The sequence below is a fragment of the Vipera berus genome (genome assembly GCF_964194415.1).
Source record: "Vipera berus genome assembly, chromosome: Z".
Taxonomy (NCBI): Eukaryota; Metazoa; Chordata; class Lepidosauria; order Squamata; family Viperidae; genus Vipera; species Vipera berus.
Window position 1 is genome coordinate 50,799,273 of NC_138205.1, and position 22,985 is coordinate 50,822,257.

A 22,985-nucleotide genomic window follows, 5' to 3' on the forward strand; every position below is an offset into this window, starting at 1 on the left:
TGGCCACTGCAGCATCCCCATAGTCATTCACCCCACAGTCATTCACCCTAACCAACCACAGGAAAGATGTAGCGCCCTCTGCCAAACTCCTACCACCCCCCTTTCCTGCAAGCCTTGGTTCCTTCAACAAGAGATGGGGAGGAGGCCCACCAGGTCCCTGCACGATGTAGGCTTCCTCCTCATCTCCTGCCACTCATGCCATGCTTACCTTTTGAAGTTCTCCAGAGCTCCCAACTCACATTGAGGAAGGATGGCAGGTCACCCCATCACTCAGCATCCCTGGGCTGAATGACTGTGTCCCTGAAACAGCTGCAATTTCAGTGTATAGCCTCGTTCTATATACAGCATTGACGTAGTGGCCACACTGGAATGGCAGCTGCTTCTATGACATGGCTGCATGGTCCAGAAATGCTGAGGGACAGAGTGGCCTGCCATCCTCCCCCAGCATTAGGTTCAGAGCTCCAGAGATCTTCAAAAGATAAGTGCACAATGGATGACGAGAGGGTGCAAAAGAGGCCCAAATCCTGTGGGGAACTGGTGAAGAGGAAAGTAGCCCCAAGGACTGTGTGACCTTAAACAAGACACAGATTAATTTACATAATAGCAAGCACTTCATCCACTATCTAACTATCATATTATACAGAGCTTTAAAAATTAAAATGAGAATACTGAATTGCATATCATAATGTAAAGTACAATAAATAGAGCTTCAAATAACAAAACTAGCATCCTCATTAAAGAGATGTATTCTCTAGGCAGTCTCAAACATAATCTAGTTATCACATTATTTATCAGTCGTGGTTTCTGAATAGTCTTCAATAGTCATCTTTATCACATACTGCAATAGTTAAACTAGATGGCTTTATTAGAAAATGGAAAACAATGGCCAAGCTTCATGATCAGCTGACAGTCTAGAGCAGAATTGCAGGATACTAACTTGGCCATTGGTTCATATTGGAATACCTAATATATACAGTTTGCTGAGAAAATGGCTGAAAGCCTGCTTTGGTACCAACAGAAAGAAATACAAATACGTATTTAAAAGAAAAACTGTTAAAATCCTGGGCTTTTTGTTAGGTGTCAGTTCAGAACTGGATGATGAATTCCACAGGCTGCTTAGCAATTGCAAAACATTCTGTATTTACAGCAGCCAAAAACAAAGCAAAATAATTCTGCCACTAAGCTATAAAATAACATCAAAGCATATTCCATTATGAAAAATTATTACCTGCTTAATTTCCCATTTTTCTGGATCTGAAATACGAGTGAGACGCTTTCGTTCTAGTGTGTCATCTTCTACTTCAGGAGCACTGACTAAAGATAAGTGAGTGGGTCTGTCTGGATTTCTCATGGCTGTCTCTTCAGACTCTCCAATGAGGTTGCGACGTCTATTTGGGTTCAAATCTTCTCCTGTCTCTTGATCTACATCCTAATACAGACATGGGAGACAGTTCCATAGTATAATAAGAATTTACCTTTGTTTAAGGGCACTGAGAGTTTACTTTTGTAATTAAACTGCAATAAGGCATATTCCCAGATGAGCAATTTACAACATGTCCAATAGTGATCACAACTGTTTTTATCTTGGAAAGCATCAGAGGAAAGCATCCCACAACAGAAAACAGCAGGGACTTCTGTGTTTGTAGCTATATAATTGGTTGATAATCTTTGACCTTGAACTCACACAGTGCTTTAGAATAGCCCCAACTACACTTTTTCATTTTTTCTTTCAAACATTCAAGAAAAGTTGATTATTAATAGAATAGTATTATTAATAAAAGAGCAAGAGAGGGGAGATAAGGAGCTTGACAATCAATCTTTTTTTAATGATATCTAGAATATCCGATGGATATGAGGTTATTTTGTGCTGAATCTTAAAATCATAAGAAACATACTTAATATTCTTTAAACAATTCACTTGTTAATAAGAAATAGTCCAACTTTTTATATCAGAATTCTTAATATTCCTAACAATATCAAAAGTGAGTTTTTTATAACTCAGATTCAAAGCTATCTACAACATATTCTGAAACTAATAGTCCTTCTAGAGTTTTAGACATAACTAATGCATCCTGACCAAGCAGCGAAATCAAGAACGTGTTAAATAAATATACTGCCATTAACAACCTTAAGGAATCCAAATTTCAGTTACAATAACTCAAATGTTTTTTTTAAATAGCTTGACAAATAAGCTGAACTAAAGTATTAATGCCACTACTAGGCCATTATTTCCAAAAAGGATCAAAAAGCTACACCTGCATTTTTCAAGTTGCGATTAATGCACCACATCAATCTGTCATGTAAGTAGCAGTTTCTGTCCTAACATCTCACAAACAGAAGGAAATACAACAGAGCTATGGCAAAAAAATAAGTTTCTGTTTGTTTCTGATGTCAAAATGTCATAGCAGTCAAACTATATTTTCTACTTGTACTCATGGTGGTTTGTATTTTACTCAATCCCTTGCATTCCACTGAGAAACGGAACTCAAAACAAATGCCCAGTAGTAGAGCTGGAAGTCAGGAGAGTAAGTCAACTTAATTAACAGACAGAGAGGTCTGACTTACTTTCATGCTAAGGCTAGTTTTTGAGCCAGTGAAGGAAAGTACTTTGACCTTGACCCGCTGGCCCTTGCTCACTACATCAGCCACATTAGCAACTCTTCCTTCCCTACGTAATTCTGAGATATGGACCAGTCCTTCCCAGCGTTTCCTAAGGGAATAAGACATAGGAAGAGGAGCAAGAATAACTCAGTGCTATACCAAAAGCACAAACTATTTCAGAAACATTAGTTCTTCCTGCACAAAGTCGTGAAGCTTAATGATAGTAATACCGGTGTCTCCCCCCAAAATAAGACCAGGTCTTATATTTATTTTTGGTCCAAGAAACCCATTAGGCTTATGTTTGGGGAATATCTTATTTTTCTGGGAGGCGGTAAGCACTCGGGGACTGAAGGTATCTGGCAGCAGCCACAGCCCACTGGCACCTTGGTTGGCGCATGCGGGCTGTGAATGCCACGCAGCGCAGGTGAGTGGGAGCACTGCTACCACTAGGCTGGGCCAGGCCCTGTCAGATACGCCGCCTGCCCACTCTGTCCCACTGTCTGGTTGCTCTCAGCCACAACAGCTTACAGGGCTTCCCAGAGCAGATGCTTGGGAGGCAGCGGCAGTACCGGCGGAATACGCCCTTCAGACAAGGAGAGAAGAGGGGGCAGTCGAAGGACCAGGCAGCACATGCCTGCCCTGCCCTCTGCAGCTTCAGTGGCTGTCTGGCAGGCAGGCAAAGAGAGGTGGCTGCGGCTGGCAGGCCAGTGCCATTGCTGCAAGGTGAGGCATGTGGCAGGGGTGTGTGGTGCTGCCCCACGCACCCTCGCAGCCAGGCCACTCCCTGCTTGGTGACTTGCCCCCGCCCGTTTAATGACCCGGCTGCTCGCCGGGGTCTTCCCTTTCACCCACTCCCAAGCCGGACTGCCATGCCACGGAGGATGGGTGGGAGAGGCTCAGTCCCCTTACCTGTTCCGCCTCCGCCATTTCGGAGCCAAGGGGAGTGATGGCAAAAGTTTCTGCATTGTCCCTGGGCTAGTGGTTTCAGCCATCTGGACCCCTTCCCGGTTCTGCCCACGCAGCCACAGGAAAACTGGCGGCTGGAGTCACAACAGTGAGATCTTTGGAACGCCCCTGCCACCAGCCCTGGTACTGGCCTCCAGAGCTGCCACCATTGATACCATACAATACAGACCGCGAATGGGGAGCAGGCAGCATGACGTGGTGCTGCAGAAGCCAAATGGCAGGTGGTGGAAGAGGGGGTGGCAGCTGCCGCCAGGCAGGTAATCTGCAGGACGCACTGAAGCGTGGGGGGGGGGAGCAAGGACCTTCCAGTAGCAAATGCAGCTGTTGCACAGTGGTGGCAGAGGCCTTTCATTGTCATTCCCCCTGGCTCCAAAACAACAAAAGGGGACAGGGTAAAGGGACTGAGCCTCCCCTGCCCATCCTCTGTAGCAAGGCAGTCTGGCTCGGGAGGAGAGTGAAAGTGAAGAGGCGGGCAGGCAGCCAGGTCATTGAATGGACAGGGGGAGGCAGCCGAGTGGGGAGTGGCTGGGATGTGAGGGTCCTGAGCTGCACGGGTGTGGGACATGTGGAGCAGCTCCACACACACACAGTGCCACCTGCCTCGCCTCACCTCATAGTGGCGGCAGCAGTGCCTACTGCCCTGTTGCAGCAGCAACGAGACGGTGAAACGGAGTGGGCGGGCTCTTAACTAGCGGTTATTTTGGGGATAGGGCTTATATTAGGTGCATGCTAAAAAATCATTTTTGGGGTGAGTCTTATTTTTGGGGAAACACGGTAGTAATACTATTAGCTGAAACATTTGATTTATATCCTAATCTTTAAAAAGCTTGCTTAAAAATTTCTTGATATTTACAAGAAGCAATTCACTCCTACATAGTTGTCCTGACTACTGGCTAATGATTTCAGTTAAAATATAAGGCAATTTTATAAAAGCTAGCAAACAAGCCTTAAAAATAACATAAAAGCTTTCTTCAGGGGTTAATGTACACAATATACATCAAATCAAAAAAACTGAATCGTTTATAGCAATGGTTATTACACTAAAAAGGCATTGCTCAACTTACAATACTTTTTAAATTGTATCAACTCTCAGCAGGATAGGGAAATGATGATATCATGTACCTGAGTCCTTCAAGCTGAACAAAACACCCAAACTGCATAATGCTGGTAACTTTGCCATTGTAGATATCACCAATGGAAGGCTCTTCGGGTGGAGGACGATCCACATGCTTATCCCTCCACCTTTCACTGCTTTTCTCTCCAGCTCTCTCTCTTTCTTTGCGGTCCCAGCTAGGACTTCTGCTCCTGGAACGGTATCTGGATTTACCCTTATGTCGTTCCCTTGTCCGGGAGCGAGAGGACGATTTTCGTTTCCGCTTTCGATCTCTACTACGACTGCGGCTCCTATGCTTTTTCCTGGCTCTAGCAACAAAAGATACTGAAATTATGCTCATTTCTACTTAGATGCCAGTCACTACAATACAACTTAGAGATCCTTGTATGGATCCCAATAGTCACTACTGTTTCGATGATTTATTTGTGATGCTCAGTGAAGATTCCTTTGTTTTTCTACAGTATTTTTTGCTCTTTTATGTTTTTTTGTTGCATCAGATATATTTACAATTGCAACTTTATAATACTTTGAATACAGAGGGAAAGCAAACAAAACACTGTTTCTTCTTTCAGATATTAGATATTAGAGAGCAAGAGACTAGATATGATTTGATTCCATCTCAATAGAACGCTGTGTGTGTGTGTGTGTGTGTGTGTGTGTTCGAGTCAATTCTTAATTCTTGATAACTGCCTGGCAAGATTTTAGAAGTGATTTGCCACTGTTTCCTTTTTAAAGCTGAAAAAGAATAACTGGCATTTATCACTCAGTTGGTTTTGTGCTTAACATGGGACTAGAAGTCAGTCTTCTGGTTTCCAGCCTTTAATACCGATAGGTGTTAAAAATACAGAAATAAAAACCTGAGTATTACATCTTTACTACAGACTGCACCTTTATTTTGCCTAATCTATTTACAATTCTTTGAAAAGACGCTTCATCTAATATAAAAATATAATCTATGATTTTTAAGGTAAACACATTTTTCTCAGAGAAATAAGACAAAAGGAACTTACTGATCCTCATTATTCCGGTGTTTTTCCTGCCTGCCTGCAGATGGCATTAAAGCTTCTAGCTCTTGGAGAGCATCGGCAGCCACTTTCACATCATCTTCATCCAACATTGTCTGTTCAAGAAGAAAAAGTCCTTAGGGCAGCAAGATATCCCCTCAGCAATTTTCTCAAGCCTATATGAGGGCAATTGCCATGTGGCCTATGTACACCCTACTTGGGAAACAAATATCATAAATTTTTGTTTTGGGGCACAGCAATGTGGCATCTCTGTAAAACAGATTTCATTTCATTTCATTCAGAGATTCACCAAGTAACATCACTGTGAATAAACACAATCTGGTACAAATAATACTTAGAAAATGGAGTAGATATTAGTCAAATCAAGTTGCAATTCACTTTTTTAAGATAACAACACCCTACAATAAATCTGCCTACAGCTTTCAATGATCTTATTTTTTTCTTAAATATAAATGTTTATATGCTATTTAGCTAACATATCTTGGAATCCTCACAAGTATTCTGATAAAGGGCCAGGTAATCTCCTATCACTCATTGTTTCTGTCCATTCCAGAGGATCCAACAGGATGGGGATGCTTTGGGTCTTCCCTATAAAACTATGCCACCAAGCAGGATACAGGAAATATGGCTTAATTGTCACAATATCTGCCCTCTAGAAAATCAACCACCCAGGATTTGGATAGCCCCAATACTGCTAGTCTTTTGTAAGGCTTTGAAAATCATGCAGATGATTGAAAAAGGCCTTGAAAATTACTCAAACGTATTGGGAGTTAGGCAGCATATAAATACATCAATAAAAATATGACTTCAACCACATTTTAGCCTAAGGGGTTTTTGCTTTATATATTTGTTGATTTTTTTGTTTTGTGTTTTAATCCTATGTCAACAGCCTAGTCATATGTGCAAGTTGGACAACCATATAAGTCCATTAAGTAAATAAATAAAGTTAACAAAATAATTTTCAAGTGACCCTTTGAATAGACATTAGCAATTAACAAGATATATGAATGAATGAATGAACGAACCTTTATTGTCAAAGTACAACCATGTATACATTGAGATTGGCTGAGCCTCCCTTCGTGCCCTCCCCACAACTCATAGTGACCACACACCAAACCAGCACCACCCCAAAAGAGAGAGATTAAATAGCAGATCTCTATCAATTTAGGGCAGCAGACATTTTTTATTGCTTTGGGGGAGTGCATTTTTTATTCATCCTGAAAACTTCCTTCATTGGCTATATGTAACTTCTTCCCTCCAATGCCCTTTAGTTAACAGTATGTGTGGTCTTGCACAGAATTTTTGCTATGTTGCTCTCAATTGTTTTCTCATTGTTTTATAGGTGACACTGGCAGTTGTGGCAGGATCTTGTATTTATGGCCATCACAGTATCCTTGCAGTTATGTGATTGTAATTTGCGATGTTTCCTGCCAACTTCCCACAAGCAAAATTAATGGTCAGAAGGGAGGTCCTTACTTAACCATCTGCACAGTCCTTGCTTAATGATGGACTGCTGTAACTGCCACTGCTACGATAAGTAGCACAGTCATGTGATTTTCCAACTTAGGACATGTCACTTAATGACAGAGTTCCTGATCTCAATTACTATCAGTAAGCAAGTATTCTCAACTTCTTTTACTCTCAATGTATTTGTCAGCAAAGAAGGAAACCCAGACACCTACCCTCACCATGGGATTATCTGGCCGACACAAGGCTGGAAACAACTCCTTCAGCTTGTCTTTTTCTGTTTTTGGTTTAATAATATCTAATGTGATAGCAAAACAAAACACCACATAAATTTAAAAACATTTTTCTTATGTCACAAGAAACGTTTCTATTTTTAAAAACTCTTTGAAAAATATTCTTTATTTTTCTTTCCTGTTAGTCATATTGGAAAGTTTGGATAATGGAAACTGGATAGGAAAAGTGATATTTAGGACATAGTATCCCCAAATGTTCACAGAATTTGACACAGCTCCAGAGATTCTTGTAATCTAGTCACTCTCTATTAGGGATAAGCAACAAGCCTGCTCTCAAAAATCTCCGCTGTCCTACCAAACTGTAGCAATATTTTTTTGCTCACGATTTCACAAAATGGGAAATTATATTTTCATTTATATATCCTGCTTATGTTGTATCATATGCCTCAGGAAAAGCAAGTCCTTATTTTTTGAAGGCATCTTTCACTTGAAGAGACTACCTCCATTTTAACAAGGTCAAATGCTTGGGATAGCAAGGAACCATTCACTGAAAGTCTGCAAGTAATGGCAGCAATCCAGGGTCTTTTGTAAGACTAAATAACATGAAAATAACAATCCTTATAATAGATATTCCATAATCTGTTTTGGCCTTTAAACATACAGGACAGGTTTGTCTGCCCCATTTAATTTTAAAACTTTATAATTTCAATGACTTGAAACCAATTTTTATTTTTTATGGCAACTTTCTTTTCTCAGGTAACAAATTAATCCACGTCCATAAAAGATTTCTTACAATTGACGAATGGCAAAAAATGTTAACCTTTGCTAGTGGAAGCTTTTGCAGGAGGCCGCATTGTCTGTATAAGACGGAGCAGATTGCTGATGAGGGAATCCTAAAATATAAAGAAAAAGAAAACAAAATTTCTAGAAGCTGCAAAACATTTTAGTAAAATTTCCATAGCAATAAAGCCAACACTTCTCCCTACAGCATATTGTACTATACTTTTTCTGGGTTGATTTTTGAATGGCTTGATACAGATCCACTTAAGAAAGTAAGGGGCAGACAAAATGTTTATTTTGATTACTGTTAATATGAATGTTTTTATTATATATTGGATTATTTTCTTTTCATGGCCTATTTGAGGTTACAATTTGGTAGTACGTTCGGATCTTGTATTCAAGTATTTAGGAGAGTCAAGGGTGTCCCTTGAGCCTCAGATTATATATTCCTGATATGCCACGATATCTTCAAAAGATTTTAACGATTCCTTACTGTGAACTCAGCACCATTCTTCACCAGAGCTGTTTTGAAAGTATCGAAGTTTGTATTTCTCTCCGCAAGATTTATCACAAATTCGGCTGTGAACAGAAAAATTGAGAGAAATTCATGCTGAAATTATTTAGACATTCAATTCTACTTTATTCATTTCATTTTATGGCTACCCACTGTAACAGCAGCCAATAAACAAGGAAATAATTAAAAAAATAAACATCTTTAGCATGAATCATAATCCACACATTTCTGTTAAAATGAGTCCACAGTATCTTAGCCCAGGTATTCAACACCTTAGAAAAGGCTGGCAAGATTGGGAGCATGCTGTTCCATAGAACGGGCACCATAATAGAGAAGGCACACTTTCTGTGTACCATTACATGATGCTGTCTGATAGAAGGGATTTATAGACAGGATAGAAAGAAATAACTAGAGACAGTGGCACAGATAATCTGGTTCTATGCTATGAATAACTTAATAAATGATAACCAGAATCTTGAATAGCATAGCATGATCAACGATACTGCAAGCTGCCAAAAAACCCCAACAATTTAGTATGAGAATGTATTTATCATCAAATTAGATGAATCCTGGCTCAATAGGAGTAACCTTGAAATTGATTTTGGAGTCCTAGTAGACAATCAAATATGAGCCAGTTGTGTGCGGCAGCAGCCAAAACAGCCAATACAATCCTAGGTTGTATTAACAGGAGGATAGAATCAAGATCATGTGAAGTATTAGTACTGCTTTATAAAGTCTTAGTAAGACCATACTTAGAATACTACATCCAGTTTTGATCACCATATTATAAAAAAGATGAGACTTTGGAAAGAGTGCTGAAAGTACAACAAAGATGATTGGGAACTGGAGGCTAAAACATATGAAGAACGGTTACAGTAATTAGTTATATCTAGTTTGGTGAAAAGAAGGACTAGGGTGATATGATTGCAGAGTTCCAATATTTGAGGGGCTGCCGCAAAGAAGAGGGGGTCAACTTATTCTCCAATTTACCTGAAGGCAGGATGGAAATTAATCAAGGAGAGTTACAACTTAGCAGTGAGGACAAATTTCCTAACAGTGAGATCAATCAACCAGTGGAACAGTTATAGGTGTTCCATTACTGGAGGTTTTTAAAAAGACTCTAGAGAGTCACTTGTCTGAAATGGTATAGGTTCTCCTGCTTGAGCAGGGGGCTGGACTAGAAGACCTCGAAGGTTCTGTTCCATTCCGTTCCGTCCCATTCCCATTTCATTCTCTATTCTATTTCTGCTTGAGCAGGGGATTGGACCAGAAGACCTCCAAGGTCCCTTTTAACTGTTATTCTCTCCAGAGATGATCAAGTACAATCAATATCTCACTATGCCCAGGTCTTCAACCCTGATGAAAGGGGATTAAATATTCAGTTTCTTCCAGGGTTCTCTGAAGCCACTGCCTGACCACTTTTCCTACAATCTTCACCAAGAATGGAAGGACAAGAATTTTCCAATAGCATTTGGTCCAGTTACAGTTCCTGAAGCAGGATGAACTATCCCCTCAGTTGTTGGAGGCACTACTCACTCTCTCAAGAAAATTACCACTACACGGATATAACTACATACTGTTTCATTGGAGGCTTTAACCATTCAGGAAGGACATGAATGTAAAATATAAGTGGTCACCCTTACAGATTTGGGGATCTTGTTCACTTCCTTGGGATCAAAAACTTAATAAATATTTTGATTAGTCAAGTGTGATTGGACACAAAAGGAATTTGTCTCTTTTGCATAAGCTCTTGGTAGACATAAAAAAGGTAAAGGTAAAGGTTCCCCCGCACATGCGTGCTAGTCGTTTTCGACTCTAGGGGCCGGTGCTCATCTCCGTTTCAAAGCCGAAGAGCCAGCACTTGTCCAAGGACGTCTCCGTGGTCATGTGGCCAGCATGACTAGACGCCAAAGGCGCACGGAACGCTGTTACCTTCCCACCATAGTGGTCCCTATTTTTCTACTTGCATTTTTACATGCTTTCGAACTGTTAGGTTGGCAGAAGCTGGGACGAGTAACAGGCGCTCACTCTGTTACGCGGCACTCGGGATTCGACCCACCAAACTGCCGACCTTCTGATCGACAAGCTCAGCGTCCTAATCCACTGAGCCACCGTGTCCCCCTCTCGGTAGACATACAAAGTCATAAATCATAAATCATAAGATACAATCATAAATCATAAGATAAAACACCAAATGATGTCATAAGATACCAATAGGAGAGAGTAATAAGAAAGATGAGAAGGATAATAGCAATACAGTTGTACTATATGCGTAAATATCCTTAGGCAAGACAGTGCTGTGGGAATTAGGTGTTTAGCAGAGTGATGGAATGGGAAAAACGCTGTCTTTGTGTCCAGTTGTTTTGGCATGCAATGCCCTATAATGGCATTTTTAGGGGAGAAATTGAAATTGTTTTTTTCAGGATGTGAGAGGTCTGTAGATATTTTCTCAGACCTCTTTCTGGCTTGTGCTGTATACAGGTCCTCAGTGAAAGGCAAGTTGTTTGTGTTTTTTCTGCAGTCCTAACTATCCATTGAAATCTGTACCTATCCTGTTTGGTTGCTGTGCCAAACCAATTATAGTAGTACAAATGACAGACTCCATAATTCCTCTGCAGCCTGAGCTTTCTGAGTTGACGCAGGAATAACAATCTTTGTTGTGCCTTTTTAATTATTCTAATGGAAGGTGTCCATCTCCTTATTATAGAAGATTATAGAATCCAGAAACTTGAAGGTTTCTACTATTGGTACTGTATTATCCAATATTGTAACAGGTGGTAGAATAGGACAGTTTCTCCTAAAATCTATCATCTCTACACTTTTTAAGTGTGTTCAGCTCCAGATTGTTCCATTGCACCAAAGGGACAGTTGTTCAACCTCCTGTCTGTATGCAGATTCATCCCCATCTTGAATGAAATTAATGACTTCAGTATTTTAACAGTACGCTTTAAAACTTAAATTGGGATAGCGTAAATACTTAAATTGGGATAGCTAACAACTTCTTCCACCTCTGCCATTAACAGAACCAGAGCATCACAATTATTTTTTTTAAGCCAGACCATATAAATAGGGTGTACACAGTAGGGTCTACTGTGTCTGCTTATATCCAAAAGTGTATGGAGGATGTCAGTGTTCTTAAGTCTATTATCATGCAAGCAAATGAGAAACCTCGGATGTCGCAGGAGGTCCGTGCAATGTTGAAAGTAAGAAACACTGCTTTCAAATCAGGTGATGTGGCAGCACTTACAGTAGAATAGCAAGAGGTGATTTGAGGTGGGCCTATAATCAGAAACTGCAGAATTTCTTTCAAGATCCTATGGACCCGAGACGTATGTAGCAAGGTATCCAGGTAATTACTGATTATAAGCTAGTTTCCTTGGTATGCTATGGTTACCAAGTGCTCAAAATGCAGTTGTAATTTGACGCTATGTGAGGTTGCTTTATAGGTTCCCTCCGTCTTCTTCAGAACTAACCTTATTTTTCCGATTCACTTCTCCAGTAAATGAAAAAGTCACAGCTGTCTTACGAGACTGTAATTAAACGAACAACAAAGCTCTGTTGGAGGAAATATAGAACCCGGCAGCTTTACCATAAGAATTCACTGTGCGAAGAAGCAAAAGGCCGGGGAAGAAATAAGGCAGCGAAGAAAGACTAAGGAGACCGTCCATCGGATGCCTCACAGAACCCACGAGCAACGATGCCACACTACCGGTAGACTGTTTGCTTCCCTCCATCCCTCTCCAGTACAAGGGGACCCACCTAGATCCTTGTCGTTGATGCCCAGATGGTTGTCGAGCTCAGTGCAAACTTTGGAAACGAGCGACAGATACTCGAGCTTGGCGAGCTCCTCCGTAGGATCCGCCATGACGCCTCTAAATATCCTTCCCGTCTGGTCGATCTCCAGCAACAAACACTTCCGGGTTAGTTTTCTGCACGCGGTTCATAATGAAGGCTAGAAAACAAGGCGGGTTCTATTTTAGCGGCGCCCTCCAAAGATCATTTAGAAGTCTGAGGAGGCTTTCCAGTTATATTCCCTCTTGGGCTGCCTAGATGAAGTTATGACGAAATCCCGGACTTAAATGGAGATGCGAATCCGCAGGCACAGTACATGGACAAAAGACAGGCCAACACGATTTGTTACGTTCGGGACGCAGGAAACCATAGAGAGTTAATTAGAGACCAAAGAAACTACTTCTCCCAGCATCCCTTCTAATCCATGCTCCTTCTTCCCGGAAGTGTGCTCCCCGAGCTTGATTGGCCGCTCTGGAGATGATACGTGAGCATGTGCCTAAGGTAGGGGAAAAGATGGCGGAGCCGTCGAGTGTTTCTTCGGAATCTCCTTGGGGAGGAAAAGTGAGCGATACGAGTAGAAAAAGCAAGGGACAGAATCAGCTGTCAGAGCAGACAGTATTTTTAGGAGAGATTTTAGTTGTTTGCTGGGATCCAGTATTATAAAATAGTAGTGTAGCAAATCTCTGAACATAGGAAGATTGCATTTTCTTGCCGTGTTGAGTAGAAAGTAGTCTGTTTTGACTACCGTTTCGTTGCCTGTAACTGAGATAGGAGTGATATTTAGGCTGGGTTCGTGCAGTATGCTAGGCTGAAGATAGCTGATAAATTAGTTTGGTTCAATGAGCAAATGTAGCCGGTGTGATTGCGCGCTGTTGTGCAAACTCTCAGCTGTATTAATTGGGTACACGATGTTTAATAAGCCATGGGGTAATATGTTGTGTAAACATAGCCACTGGTTTCTCAGGAATATTTCATGCCCAGATTCGTTAAATTTGGTTTGTTGCATAGATAGCATAATAAAACTAATAACTGGACACTAAGATTCTAAAGGTTACTCCTAGAATTAATAAGATTGTTGCTCCTTTGATAGCGGTAGCTTTTTCTATCATGATGATTAAGGTGAGGATAGCGATGTTTATAGATGAGCTAGTAAATTTGCTGCTTATCTCATTGCAAATTATTCTACATAAAACAGAAATGAAGATGAGAGACAACATTAACTTCCCACCTTAGCAATATAGCATGATTGGTATGCTCAAAACTATCTTTATTAAAAATGAACTTTTTATTTGAGACTTTATTGATTACATTTTATTAAGTATTACTGTCACTAGCATGCTGGATAGAACAGAAGAGTGACCAACTGTGTAATTTATATTACTATATTTTCTTTGAGGCAAAGTATTGTTTCCCTCATATCCAGAGTTTGAACTTTATAACTTTTAATGTTGCAACATGCCATTGCTTCCTGTTGTTTCTCTATTGCAACAAATTGTGCAAGGGTAAGACTGAAGCATTTTAGGGGACTATCCTTGCATTGTAATTTAACTTTTTCCAGTGATATTTTTTTCTAGAGGAAAATATAGTAAATGTTGGCTTAGTATTGTAAAAACATGCCTTAGTTGTTGCTCAGAAACAGCCCCAAAAGTGATGATACAAATTGGACTGTTTCTATGTGTGTTTATAGGCAGTACTTACTTATTTTACATATTCAGTGTGAGATACAACAGTAGTTCCATTTAACATTGCTCTTCATGTAGTCCCCATGGAGCTTTAAGAGATGCTTAGGGAAATGTATTCAATACAACTCACAACCTGAGTTATCAAAGTTGAACAATGGAAAAATGATCTCTTATATTTTCTCTTTGTAACATAATTCAACAGGTTGATATTTCTTATAATGACAACGGGTTGGATTCTGGTAAGTTTTTATCCCTTTATCATTCTCTTACCCTGGTGCAATTCTTCTATGAAGAATTCATACTAGGGAATTCACAAATTTTAGTTTAGTAGTTAGGCATTATTTGTGGTTGCTGCCATTTCTTATTTCCCCAAAGTTCTTTCACATGAGCAATATTCAAGAAGCACAGTGTTTGCTAATTTCATATTGTGCTTTGAATGAATTCCTAACAAAACAGTGAGTGAATAGGGAAGGAATAGTGTCCTTGCCTTGAAATCAAAATGAGAGAACCAATTGCAGGGAGGTGGGGAGGAAGAAAGAAACTAATTTTGCAAATGATAGTGCCATTCACTGATATTGAGTACTTGCTGACTAAACAAATTACTCTTTTTTATAATTGCAATCAATTCCTACTAAAATCCTTGCCTTAAATATAAGTAGTATCCATTTTTAAAAGATATAATTTATTGAACAGCAAAGGGTACCTAAATTATTAAATTACTAATTAGTAAATTAGTTTGAGTTATGAATACTTTTGCTTATCTTCTAGCACTCTTTGTGGAAAACAGAAAAAAAGTGATGATTGTATCAAGAGCTAATAGTATTGGTTCTACCAGTGCCTCTTCAGTACCAAATACAGGTAATGAATTGCTTCCTTTCCTCTCAGTAAACCTCAGTTTTCTACTCTAAATATGTCTTACCGTGTTTCCTCGAAAGAATATAAGACTCGGTCTTATATTAATTTTGCCTCCAAAAGAGGCATTAGGTCAGGCGGTGTCTTACATTTCCAGTGACACCTACCTCGCATTGTGGCGGCGGCACCAACAGCGCCATCCAGGAAGAGCCTGCATGGCTGCTGACCCACTTCTGTGGCTGCTCACGGCATGAAGGGCTTTCTTTGTGCTTTGCCCCAGAGATCATCTGCCTGGCAGCAGCCACTGCCTCCACCAACTCTCCCGTAGCTTGCGCCATGAACAGGCAGTGTAAGACTCCTGTGCCGCCTCCTTCTACCAGCCTTCCATCACCGCCACGGGAGAGAACGGAGAACAGGGAGGAGAACACTAACCTGCTTTCCAGCTCCGGCATGTTTCTCTCCTGCTGCAGGGAAATGGAGATCGTGAGACTAAAAAAAAATTTCAGTCAGACCTTCCAGCTTCTCGGGAAGAGGGAGGAGCTGGGCGATGGTGCGCCAAGCTATATAGCAGTGCTGGGAGAAGCGGCAGGAAATGGGGCTGCCATTTCCAGAACAGAGAAGGGAGACGCGGGGCGATGCAGGGCAGCAAGCAAGTGCTCTTCTCTGCATCACTGTGCAAAGCTGTTCCCCTCCCCGTTCTCTCCAGTGGCGGCGATGGAGGGCTGGTGGAAGGAGGTGGCAGGGGAGGCTTGCGCTGCCCAGTCATGGTGCAAGCCACAGGAGACTTAGTGGAGGAGGCGGCTGCCACCAGACAGATGATTTGTGGGCTGAAGCACAAAGAAAGCCCCAGCGGTGCACAGTGGCAGCAAAGCCTTTTACCGACACTTCCGCCTGGTTGCAAGGCAGCAGAGGGTGACCAGGCCTACCACGCCCATCCTCCATACAGTAGCATGGCAGTCCAGCTCAGGAGGGGAGTGAAAGGGAGCAAGGAATGGCCTGGTGGGGGGGGGGGCTGAAGGAAGTGGGTGCAGGGCGCATGGGGGCAGCTCCACCCTCCGCCACCTGCCTTGCCTCATTGTGGTGGCAGCGGCGCAATGTGCCGCGCAGCCTCCTGCCCCATTGCGGCAGCCAGGTGGGATGGAGTGGGTGGGGTCCTCATTAGGGCTTATTTTTGGAGTTGGGTTTATATTAGGCCCACCCACACAAATCAGGGTAGGTCTTTTGGGGGGGGTTATTTTTGGGAAAACAGATTCTTGACTTATTTCTACATGGTGATCCCAAATAAATAAAAGCTATCCAGTACTTCAGTATCTTCATTATTAGTTCTTAGTCTGGTTGTTGTATTTATTGCCCTTAGTCCGGTCTTTATATTTAATCTTAGTCCCATTTTTCACTACGCTCCTTGATTTTCATTACTAGAGTTTGCCTATCATTTTACTTTCAGTTATAAGAATACAATCATCAGTGTAGTATAAGTTATTGATGTATCTTTCTCCAGTTTTAAAATGATGCTCATCCTCCTCTATCCAGTTTCCTTCAAAATATATTTCACAGATAGGTTAAATAAATAAGGGGAGAGTTTGCAATCCTGCCTCATTTCTTTGCCACCTTATAGCCAGTTTGTTTTGCAATGTTCTGTCTGTAATATGCTTTCCTGACTTGTATAGGTTCCACATAAGATAGTGAGGTGGGTTTGGATTTTTTTCTAAGCACATTTTACAGCTTGAAATGATCAAAGGCTTTTTATCCTCACTGAAGCATGTGCAGACTTTTATTAGTTATTCTTTGGCTTTCTCAGTTATTTAGTCAGTGTACACCAACAATGTTTTTCTTACTTGGCTTTTCTGAAGTGACTTCAAACATCTAGCATTTCCCTTTCCATGTCATGCTGTAAGCTGCATTGGATGATTCTAAATATTATTTTACTACCATGTGAAATTGTGGATAATAGAATGATTTGCATTCTATTAAGCAATCTTTCTTTGGTATTGGTATTTAGGTACAATTCTTCCAATCTATGCATCGATCTCTCGATTTGCTAGTAGAACTTGGTTAGAACCTCGACCGATTTTTCTTCTGTTGCTTGCCATATTTCTTCAGATATCCCAACAATTCCTATAGCCTTATGACTTGGTAATGACTGGAGCGTTGATCTAATTTCCTATTTTATTACTAATGGTTCTTGAAAGTAGGGAATATCTTCCAATCAGGTGACAATACCAAATTATATTTTTTGTGCAAGACAAACCTAAGCCAATATACCTTGCTTTGTGAAATTTGCTAGCTGTAGATTTAGAAATCACAGTTCTTAACTATTATACCAACATTACATAATTCCAAACATTTCCTGCCACTGCAAAGTTTGTATAGGCAAAAACTGTCTACACCATCACAATTATTTTCAACAGATGTATCTCATGAATTTCTAACTGATACACACTGACCTAATTTATAGCTATTGTAATAATTGTGCAGATACTGAACAGTTCAGCAATTCATCCACAATCACATATACCCTCTGATGGATTTCTTCCTATTGCTTCCTGAATTATAGAATAGTTTTGCCTACCTAATGTATTCCTTTATTTCTAAACACATTCATATTTATTATTGTTCCTCATCACCCTTGTCATTACCTAGATTTTTTAAAGACAGAATGGAGTCAAAAACAAAAATAAAAAGTTATTTTCAAATAATCTATTGGGTATTCCTATCCTGGCATCCTAAAAGAAAATACAAGTAGAGAATGGAATAGCTCTTCTAATTGTATTAGTCATCCAAAGGGTGTCTAGGGGATCTTTCGTATTCTCTACTTTTGTTATTTTTAAAGGACTAATAGCCACTGAAGTATATTTAATATTATCTTCTGAAAATGACAGGTTCCTTTTATTATGTTTCATTTTTCCCCTGTTTTAGATAGGTTGCAAACCAGTTTATTCATTTATTATCAGATTATCTTCTCTGGTGCTCCACATGTTCCTCCAAAAATCTTAGTCATTTTAAACAATGTTTTTTTTATGTTTGTCATTGATTTGTGGGCTCCTTTCAGGATGCCAATGGACACAACATTGCTGATTCCTGCCTTATTTAGCATCAATTACATAGAATTCTTTCTGAATCTGTATGAGTCTTTCTGTTAAGTAGTTTAAATAGTTTATTATTTTTATTAAACAATTTGGTTCTTCACTTAACATTTCACTTAAACATTATATTGCATTAAGGGAAATAAGTAATTTTTCAATTGCAACTGAAAGCTGAAGGAAGTATTTTCTTAAGTATGCTGAAATGAAAGTTGCTTTTAGGGACCATTTTCTTACGTTATAAAGCTAAGGTCAAATCATTCCTGTTTCCCTTTGAAAAATAAATCTGAGGCTAAGCAATGCTGTTAGTGGTTCTTAAATAGTCTATTTGCCCTTCTTTCAATAAATTGAAACTTTGTGATTAGGAAATTATTGGGAGCTCTCACAATGACTTCCCTTCCTTGCTTTGCCAACAAAGATTCTTTTCATGCCACAGATGATGAAGACTCTGATTACCAACAAGATACCTACAAGGAATCATACAAGGATCGCCGCCGTCGTGCTCATACACAAGCTGAGCAAAAGCGGAGGGATGCTATCAAGGTGAGAACATGACAAACCATATAGGTATGCTTGCTATTTGTTGCATCTCAAATTCCTTATAACAAGTTTACACAGCTTCCACTTTGGAAGAACAGGTAAAGGAAGATAGATTTACTGACCCGGTTCTACTGCTTGTACTTAATTTTCTTGTCATATAGGGCAGATTTGATATGTGAGTTGTAATGCTTTTCTGTTTTTTTAACAGAAAGGTTATGATGATTTGCAAGCAATTGTACCCACATGCCAGCAGCAAGATTTCTCTATAGGTTCCCAGAAGCTAAGCAAGGCGATTGTGCTGCAGAAGAGTGAGTAGGGCTCCCAAGATTATCTGTGTTCCTTGGCCCATGTCCAAGACCAGTTACAAGATTCCCAGAAATCTGTACAGATTTCAGAATGTGCATTATATAACTACTATTAAATTCTGTAAATATATGAATCTTAACTACTGTAGAACAAAACAGAATAATCACTTTTCTGATTAACATATTTTATTAAAAGGTGTAAATTTTCATGAGCTCTATATAGAGCCCACTTTATGGGAGATATATAGTGGCTAGATTGTTGCAGAAATAGAATGGGGAAGGAGGAGTTATGCAAATTATAAGAGACAGATTTGGAAACGTGTCTGATTTCCAAACAAACTTATTGAGCTAGCAGTTAATTCCAGTCTAAATCTTTTGGCAGTTTAGCCACTCTGTACATTTGAGTGACCTACAACTAATGCTTATGCTTTTTAACTAAAATTTGTCTTTAACAAAAAAAAGTTATAAAAAGTATAACTAGACTCTAGTTTTTTGCCATCGTACATTAACATGGTTCTCCAACAACATATTAGTCTTAGTGTTTGTGAATCTACTTAACTCTGTCTTCATTCTAGAGAATGGAACGGCAACTTTAATGTAACTGAGCTTAGAAATATATGAATAGCCAGGTGTTGGCTGTTAGGCTTTAAAAAGAATTAATAACTCCTTTCTAAATTGTTGATTTCTCTGCTACCCAGCCATTGATTATATTCAGTTCTTGCACAAAGAAAAAAAGAAGCAAGAGGAAGAGGTTTCCACTCTCCGGAAAGATGTACTGGCCTTAAAAATCATGAAAGTGTAAGTCTTGTGCATTTGTATATTGATGTGATATTAGACTAAGAGCAGGAAGACCTATGTTTTAACTACCTTCAGCCATAGATGGTCACAGGGTGACTTTCTTAGCTCAGTCACAGCTGTGGTTTTCAGGAAAAATAGGAAAGAAATATGTTACCAGGAATATGTATGCCTCCAGGGAGGAGGAGATAGACACTTTTAGTTCAACAGTAAATTCCATTCTGTCTTTGAGAAACATTTACTCTGTAACGTGGTCATCATTTATTGTTCCAGCTCTTCCATCCTGTCCTTGAGAAATGTTTACTCTGCAAAATGATTATCAATTTATTATTCCAGATATGATTATTCCACGTTTCCTGCTAAGTTAACTAATCACATATATGCATTTCAGAAACTATGAAGACATTGTTAAAGCTCACCAGGACAATCCCAGTGAAGGAAAGAATCAGGTCTCTGACCAAGTGAAGTTCAATGTTTTCCAGGGTATCATGGACTCCTTGTTCCAGTCCTTTAATGCCTCAATCTCTGTGACCAGCTTTCAGGAGCTCTCAGCTTGTGTTTTCAGCTGGATAGAAGAGCACTGTAAGCCACAGGTAATTCCAGAACATAAGAACGTATGGCCAATATCACATGTAGGAAAAATATACTTGATTTGCTTCTTGAAGCTTTCTTGGATTCAGAGGTAATCATATAAAAAATAATGTGGATATCTATTGCTGTCCCTTAAATAATAATAGTCAGCTTCTCTGGCTGGCCTTTGTGCTGAATAAACAGCCTAACAGTGACAGATGATCATGTCTTTCACAGAAAAGTACTCTTGGCATTGCTTAGGAAGAGAAAAATGAAACACTTGAATAGAAGCAGCATTTTTTTCCCATGAACTTGCTGCAGTGCAGGTGGTATAAATTCTATTGTTATGCTAAAAGGTTGAGAAATTGCCATACTCAGACTTCAGAAATAGAAAGGTGATTGGTGATTTAATTCAGGCAGAACTTTATATCTACCATGTTTTTCAGAGGATAGATTATACCAGAAAGAGTTTACTATCAACTTAGTCTCTTTTTCCACAGACCCTGCGAGACATTGTCATTGGTGTACTGCAACGACTGAAGAGCCAACTCTACTAATCAGAAATAAAGCTTTGAAGGGGCCTAATATAATTTGGAGATGTGGCCAAAACCCTTTATTCCTTCCAGTAATTCCATTTCAAGCTTTTTAGGGCTACAGATTGGGTTTACTTCTGGAATTCCCTGAATTTACACTGCAAACTCTTTAGATGAGCAGAAAAATAACCAGTTCTCAATTCATGGGGATTGCTTGTTGCCATCTCATTTTCAAGCCTTGGCTCCACATGTTCCTATGCATTAATGTAACTGATCTAATAGAAAGATATTTAGAATATACCAGGGTTTCAAAATGAGCCAAATTCTTTTCTTAAGCTTGCAGAAACACCAGACTGTCACTTCACCTCAGTTTGGTAAATACTTTTTCTAAATGCCTAGATGTTATGTCCCAGGTTTGGTTCAAAGAGCAGAAGCTAGGTTTAATTATTATAAAACAACTGTTTTACATATTACCATGGCTCCATGTAGCATTTACCTTGGGTTAAGAACAGAGAACCAGGGAAGTTAAGCAATAAATTGTCTTCTTTTGTATAATACATTCTGATAGCCTAGTAAGTCATCTAGCAACAACCTCCTGTTTAATCAATCTTCAGCTTTTTAAAATTAACATATGCAATCATTATTTGCCTTCAATTCTATGGATTAAAAATCTGAATAGGCTTATCAATTATGTTGTAGCAATAAAAGAGAAAATATCTTTTAGTCTCTTGTAGCCTTGGTTTCTAATAATGCAATGAAGTAAATTAAGCCAACTCCCTTCTGCAGCTCCTTTTTTGTTTACTTTTTGCTGCAAAGGTGGGTCCACTGTCTTTTATAGGCACTGCTTTCTGGATCTACTGCTGGTTGGTGGAGAAGGACATTAACTCAGACAAAACCTTGCTATTTTTTTATTACGACATGGAGTTCTAATAAATTTGCTATGTGGTTGAATGACTTCATTGGCTTTGCTTGATTTTATCTAAAATATTTTAGAAGACTCTGGACCTAGGTATTTAGGTTGAAATTACTGCATGGTAATTGTATAAAATGGTAGTTTCCAGGCTGGGGAAGGGGGCGCTATCCTTTTCATATTATTTTGGATTCTGAGTCATATATAATGATCCACTGACATTTTCAGGTAGGAATGTCCCACAATATTGATTCTTATTTAAGGAGGGCTCAGCAGCTTTAAATGTTTAAATGGATGTATTATACATCTGGCTTAAGGCATCAATATTACCGTTAGCAAAAATAAAGTCCTTGAGCTACTAAAAATTTGTATTTTCCTCCCAAAATTTGGCAACATGAACTTGTCAACATGCAACCATACAAGAATATGCCTATTTTTCATCTAATCCAATAGCCACTTGCCCAAGTCAGGAAATTCTTTAATGTCAATTTTCCAAGGAATATACGGTAGTTTTTCTTCCATGTAATAAAGAGGTAAACCCAGCTGTTCTCCCTCCCACTATTGCCCAATTAGCTTGGAGAAAATTTGTTTGCATCTCTCAAGGTGACTTTCATAGCATAAAGCAAAGCATGATGGTTAAGTAACGACTGACATTAAAATTTTCCTAATCCTTGGTGGCATAAATAGCTCACTCTAGTTAGCAACACTATTAGCATTGGTATAATGGCATAATATGTTATTGATCCAATATGCAGACCGATTACAGAGAAAACAATACTATCAGAAATTCAAATATTTATTTTGAATCCCCTCCCAGATTTTTTCAAGTGCTTACTAAAATTTTGTTCTAACTACTTTAAGAATAAAACAAACTGATTAGGAAGTCCTATGGTGAAATACTAGGAAAAAACTAAACAATGTAATGAGAGGTGTGCTTATCCCCAATGTATGCAAATATTTTTAGATTTTAAAAATCAGAGCAACATAGAATATGAGAAACTGAAACTTGAATGCTTAGATTTCAGTTACGCAGCTGAGATCTTGGTTCACACAGAGGGTACTGTAACATTGAAATCTTCATCTGTCTCAATGCCAACTTCCTCCTGAACAAGAAACAACACATATTCTTTTAAGGTGTAATAAATGAAAATAAGAGCATTCTGCAGACCATACCTGGCCCAGTAGTTGAACTGATCCACACTTCAAACTGACCAAGAAATGCCTGC

General features: G+C 39.4%; 3 protein-coding genes across 6 annotated transcripts in view; 1 reads left to right on the forward strand and 2 right to left on the reverse strand.

Moving 5' to 3' along the window:
• DHX8 (DEAH-box helicase 8) overlaps nucleotides 1-12,689 on the reverse strand; it is a 37,948-nt gene extending 25,259 nt beyond the window's left edge. The window contains exons 1-8 of one of the 2 annotated variants that reach the window (XM_081344809.1): nucleotides 12,460-12,689; nucleotides 8,680-8,765; nucleotides 8,227-8,299; nucleotides 7,395-7,471; nucleotides 5,692-5,801; nucleotides 4,690-4,989; nucleotides 2,566-2,710; nucleotides 1,229-1,429 (exon numbers count right to left, since the gene is read on the reverse strand). In XM_081344809.1, the coding sequence (XP_081200935.1) occupies nucleotides 1,229-1,429; nucleotides 2,566-2,710; nucleotides 4,690-4,989; nucleotides 5,692-5,801; nucleotides 7,395-7,471; nucleotides 8,227-8,299; nucleotides 8,680-8,765; nucleotides 12,460-12,565 (1,098 nt within the window). In that variant the 5' untranslated portion in view covers nucleotides 12,566-12,689. Of the gene's footprint in view, nucleotides 1-1,228; nucleotides 1,430-2,565; nucleotides 2,711-4,689; nucleotides 4,990-5,691; nucleotides 5,802-7,388; nucleotides 7,472-8,226; nucleotides 8,300-8,679; nucleotides 8,766-12,459 lie in introns of both variants that reach the window. The other variant, XM_081344808.1, reaches the window with a different exon arrangement.
• A 119-nt stretch (nucleotides 12,690-12,808) lies between these two features.
• Nucleotides 12,809-22,862, forward strand: MLX (MAX dimerization protein MLX; the record flags this gene model as incomplete). 3 transcript variants are annotated; one of them, XM_081344816.1, is made up of 9 exons in its annotated part: nucleotides 13,010-13,053; nucleotides 13,688-13,741; nucleotides 14,377-14,413; nucleotides 14,943-15,032; nucleotides 18,543-18,649; nucleotides 18,855-18,954; nucleotides 19,650-19,749; nucleotides 20,138-20,339; nucleotides 20,817-22,862. In XM_081344816.1, the coding sequence occupies 6 exons, from the start codon at nucleotides 14,972-14,974 to the stop codon at nucleotides 20,871-20,873; spliced, it is 627 nt and encodes a 208-aa protein (XP_081200942.1). In that variant the 3' UTR covers nucleotides 20,874-22,862. The 3 variants fall into 3 exon arrangements, with proteins under 3 accessions (XP_081200941.1, XP_081200940.1, XP_081200942.1); XM_081344815.1 differs by lacking the exons at nucleotides 13,010-13,053; nucleotides 13,688-13,741 and adding an exon at nucleotides 12,809-12,993; XM_081344814.1 differs by lacking the exon at nucleotides 13,688-13,741 and having other exon boundaries at nucleotides 12,970-13,053.
• Nucleotides 22,632-22,985, reverse strand: part of RETREG3 (reticulophagy regulator family member 3) — a 40,129-nt gene continuing 39,775 nt past the window's right edge. Inside the window, exon 16 of the mRNA XM_081344810.1 lies at nucleotides 22,632-22,862. Within this exon, the coding sequence (XP_081200936.1) occupies nucleotides 22,806-22,862 (57 nt within the window). The 3' untranslated portion in view covers nucleotides 22,632-22,805. The remainder of the gene's footprint in view (nucleotides 22,863-22,985) is intronic.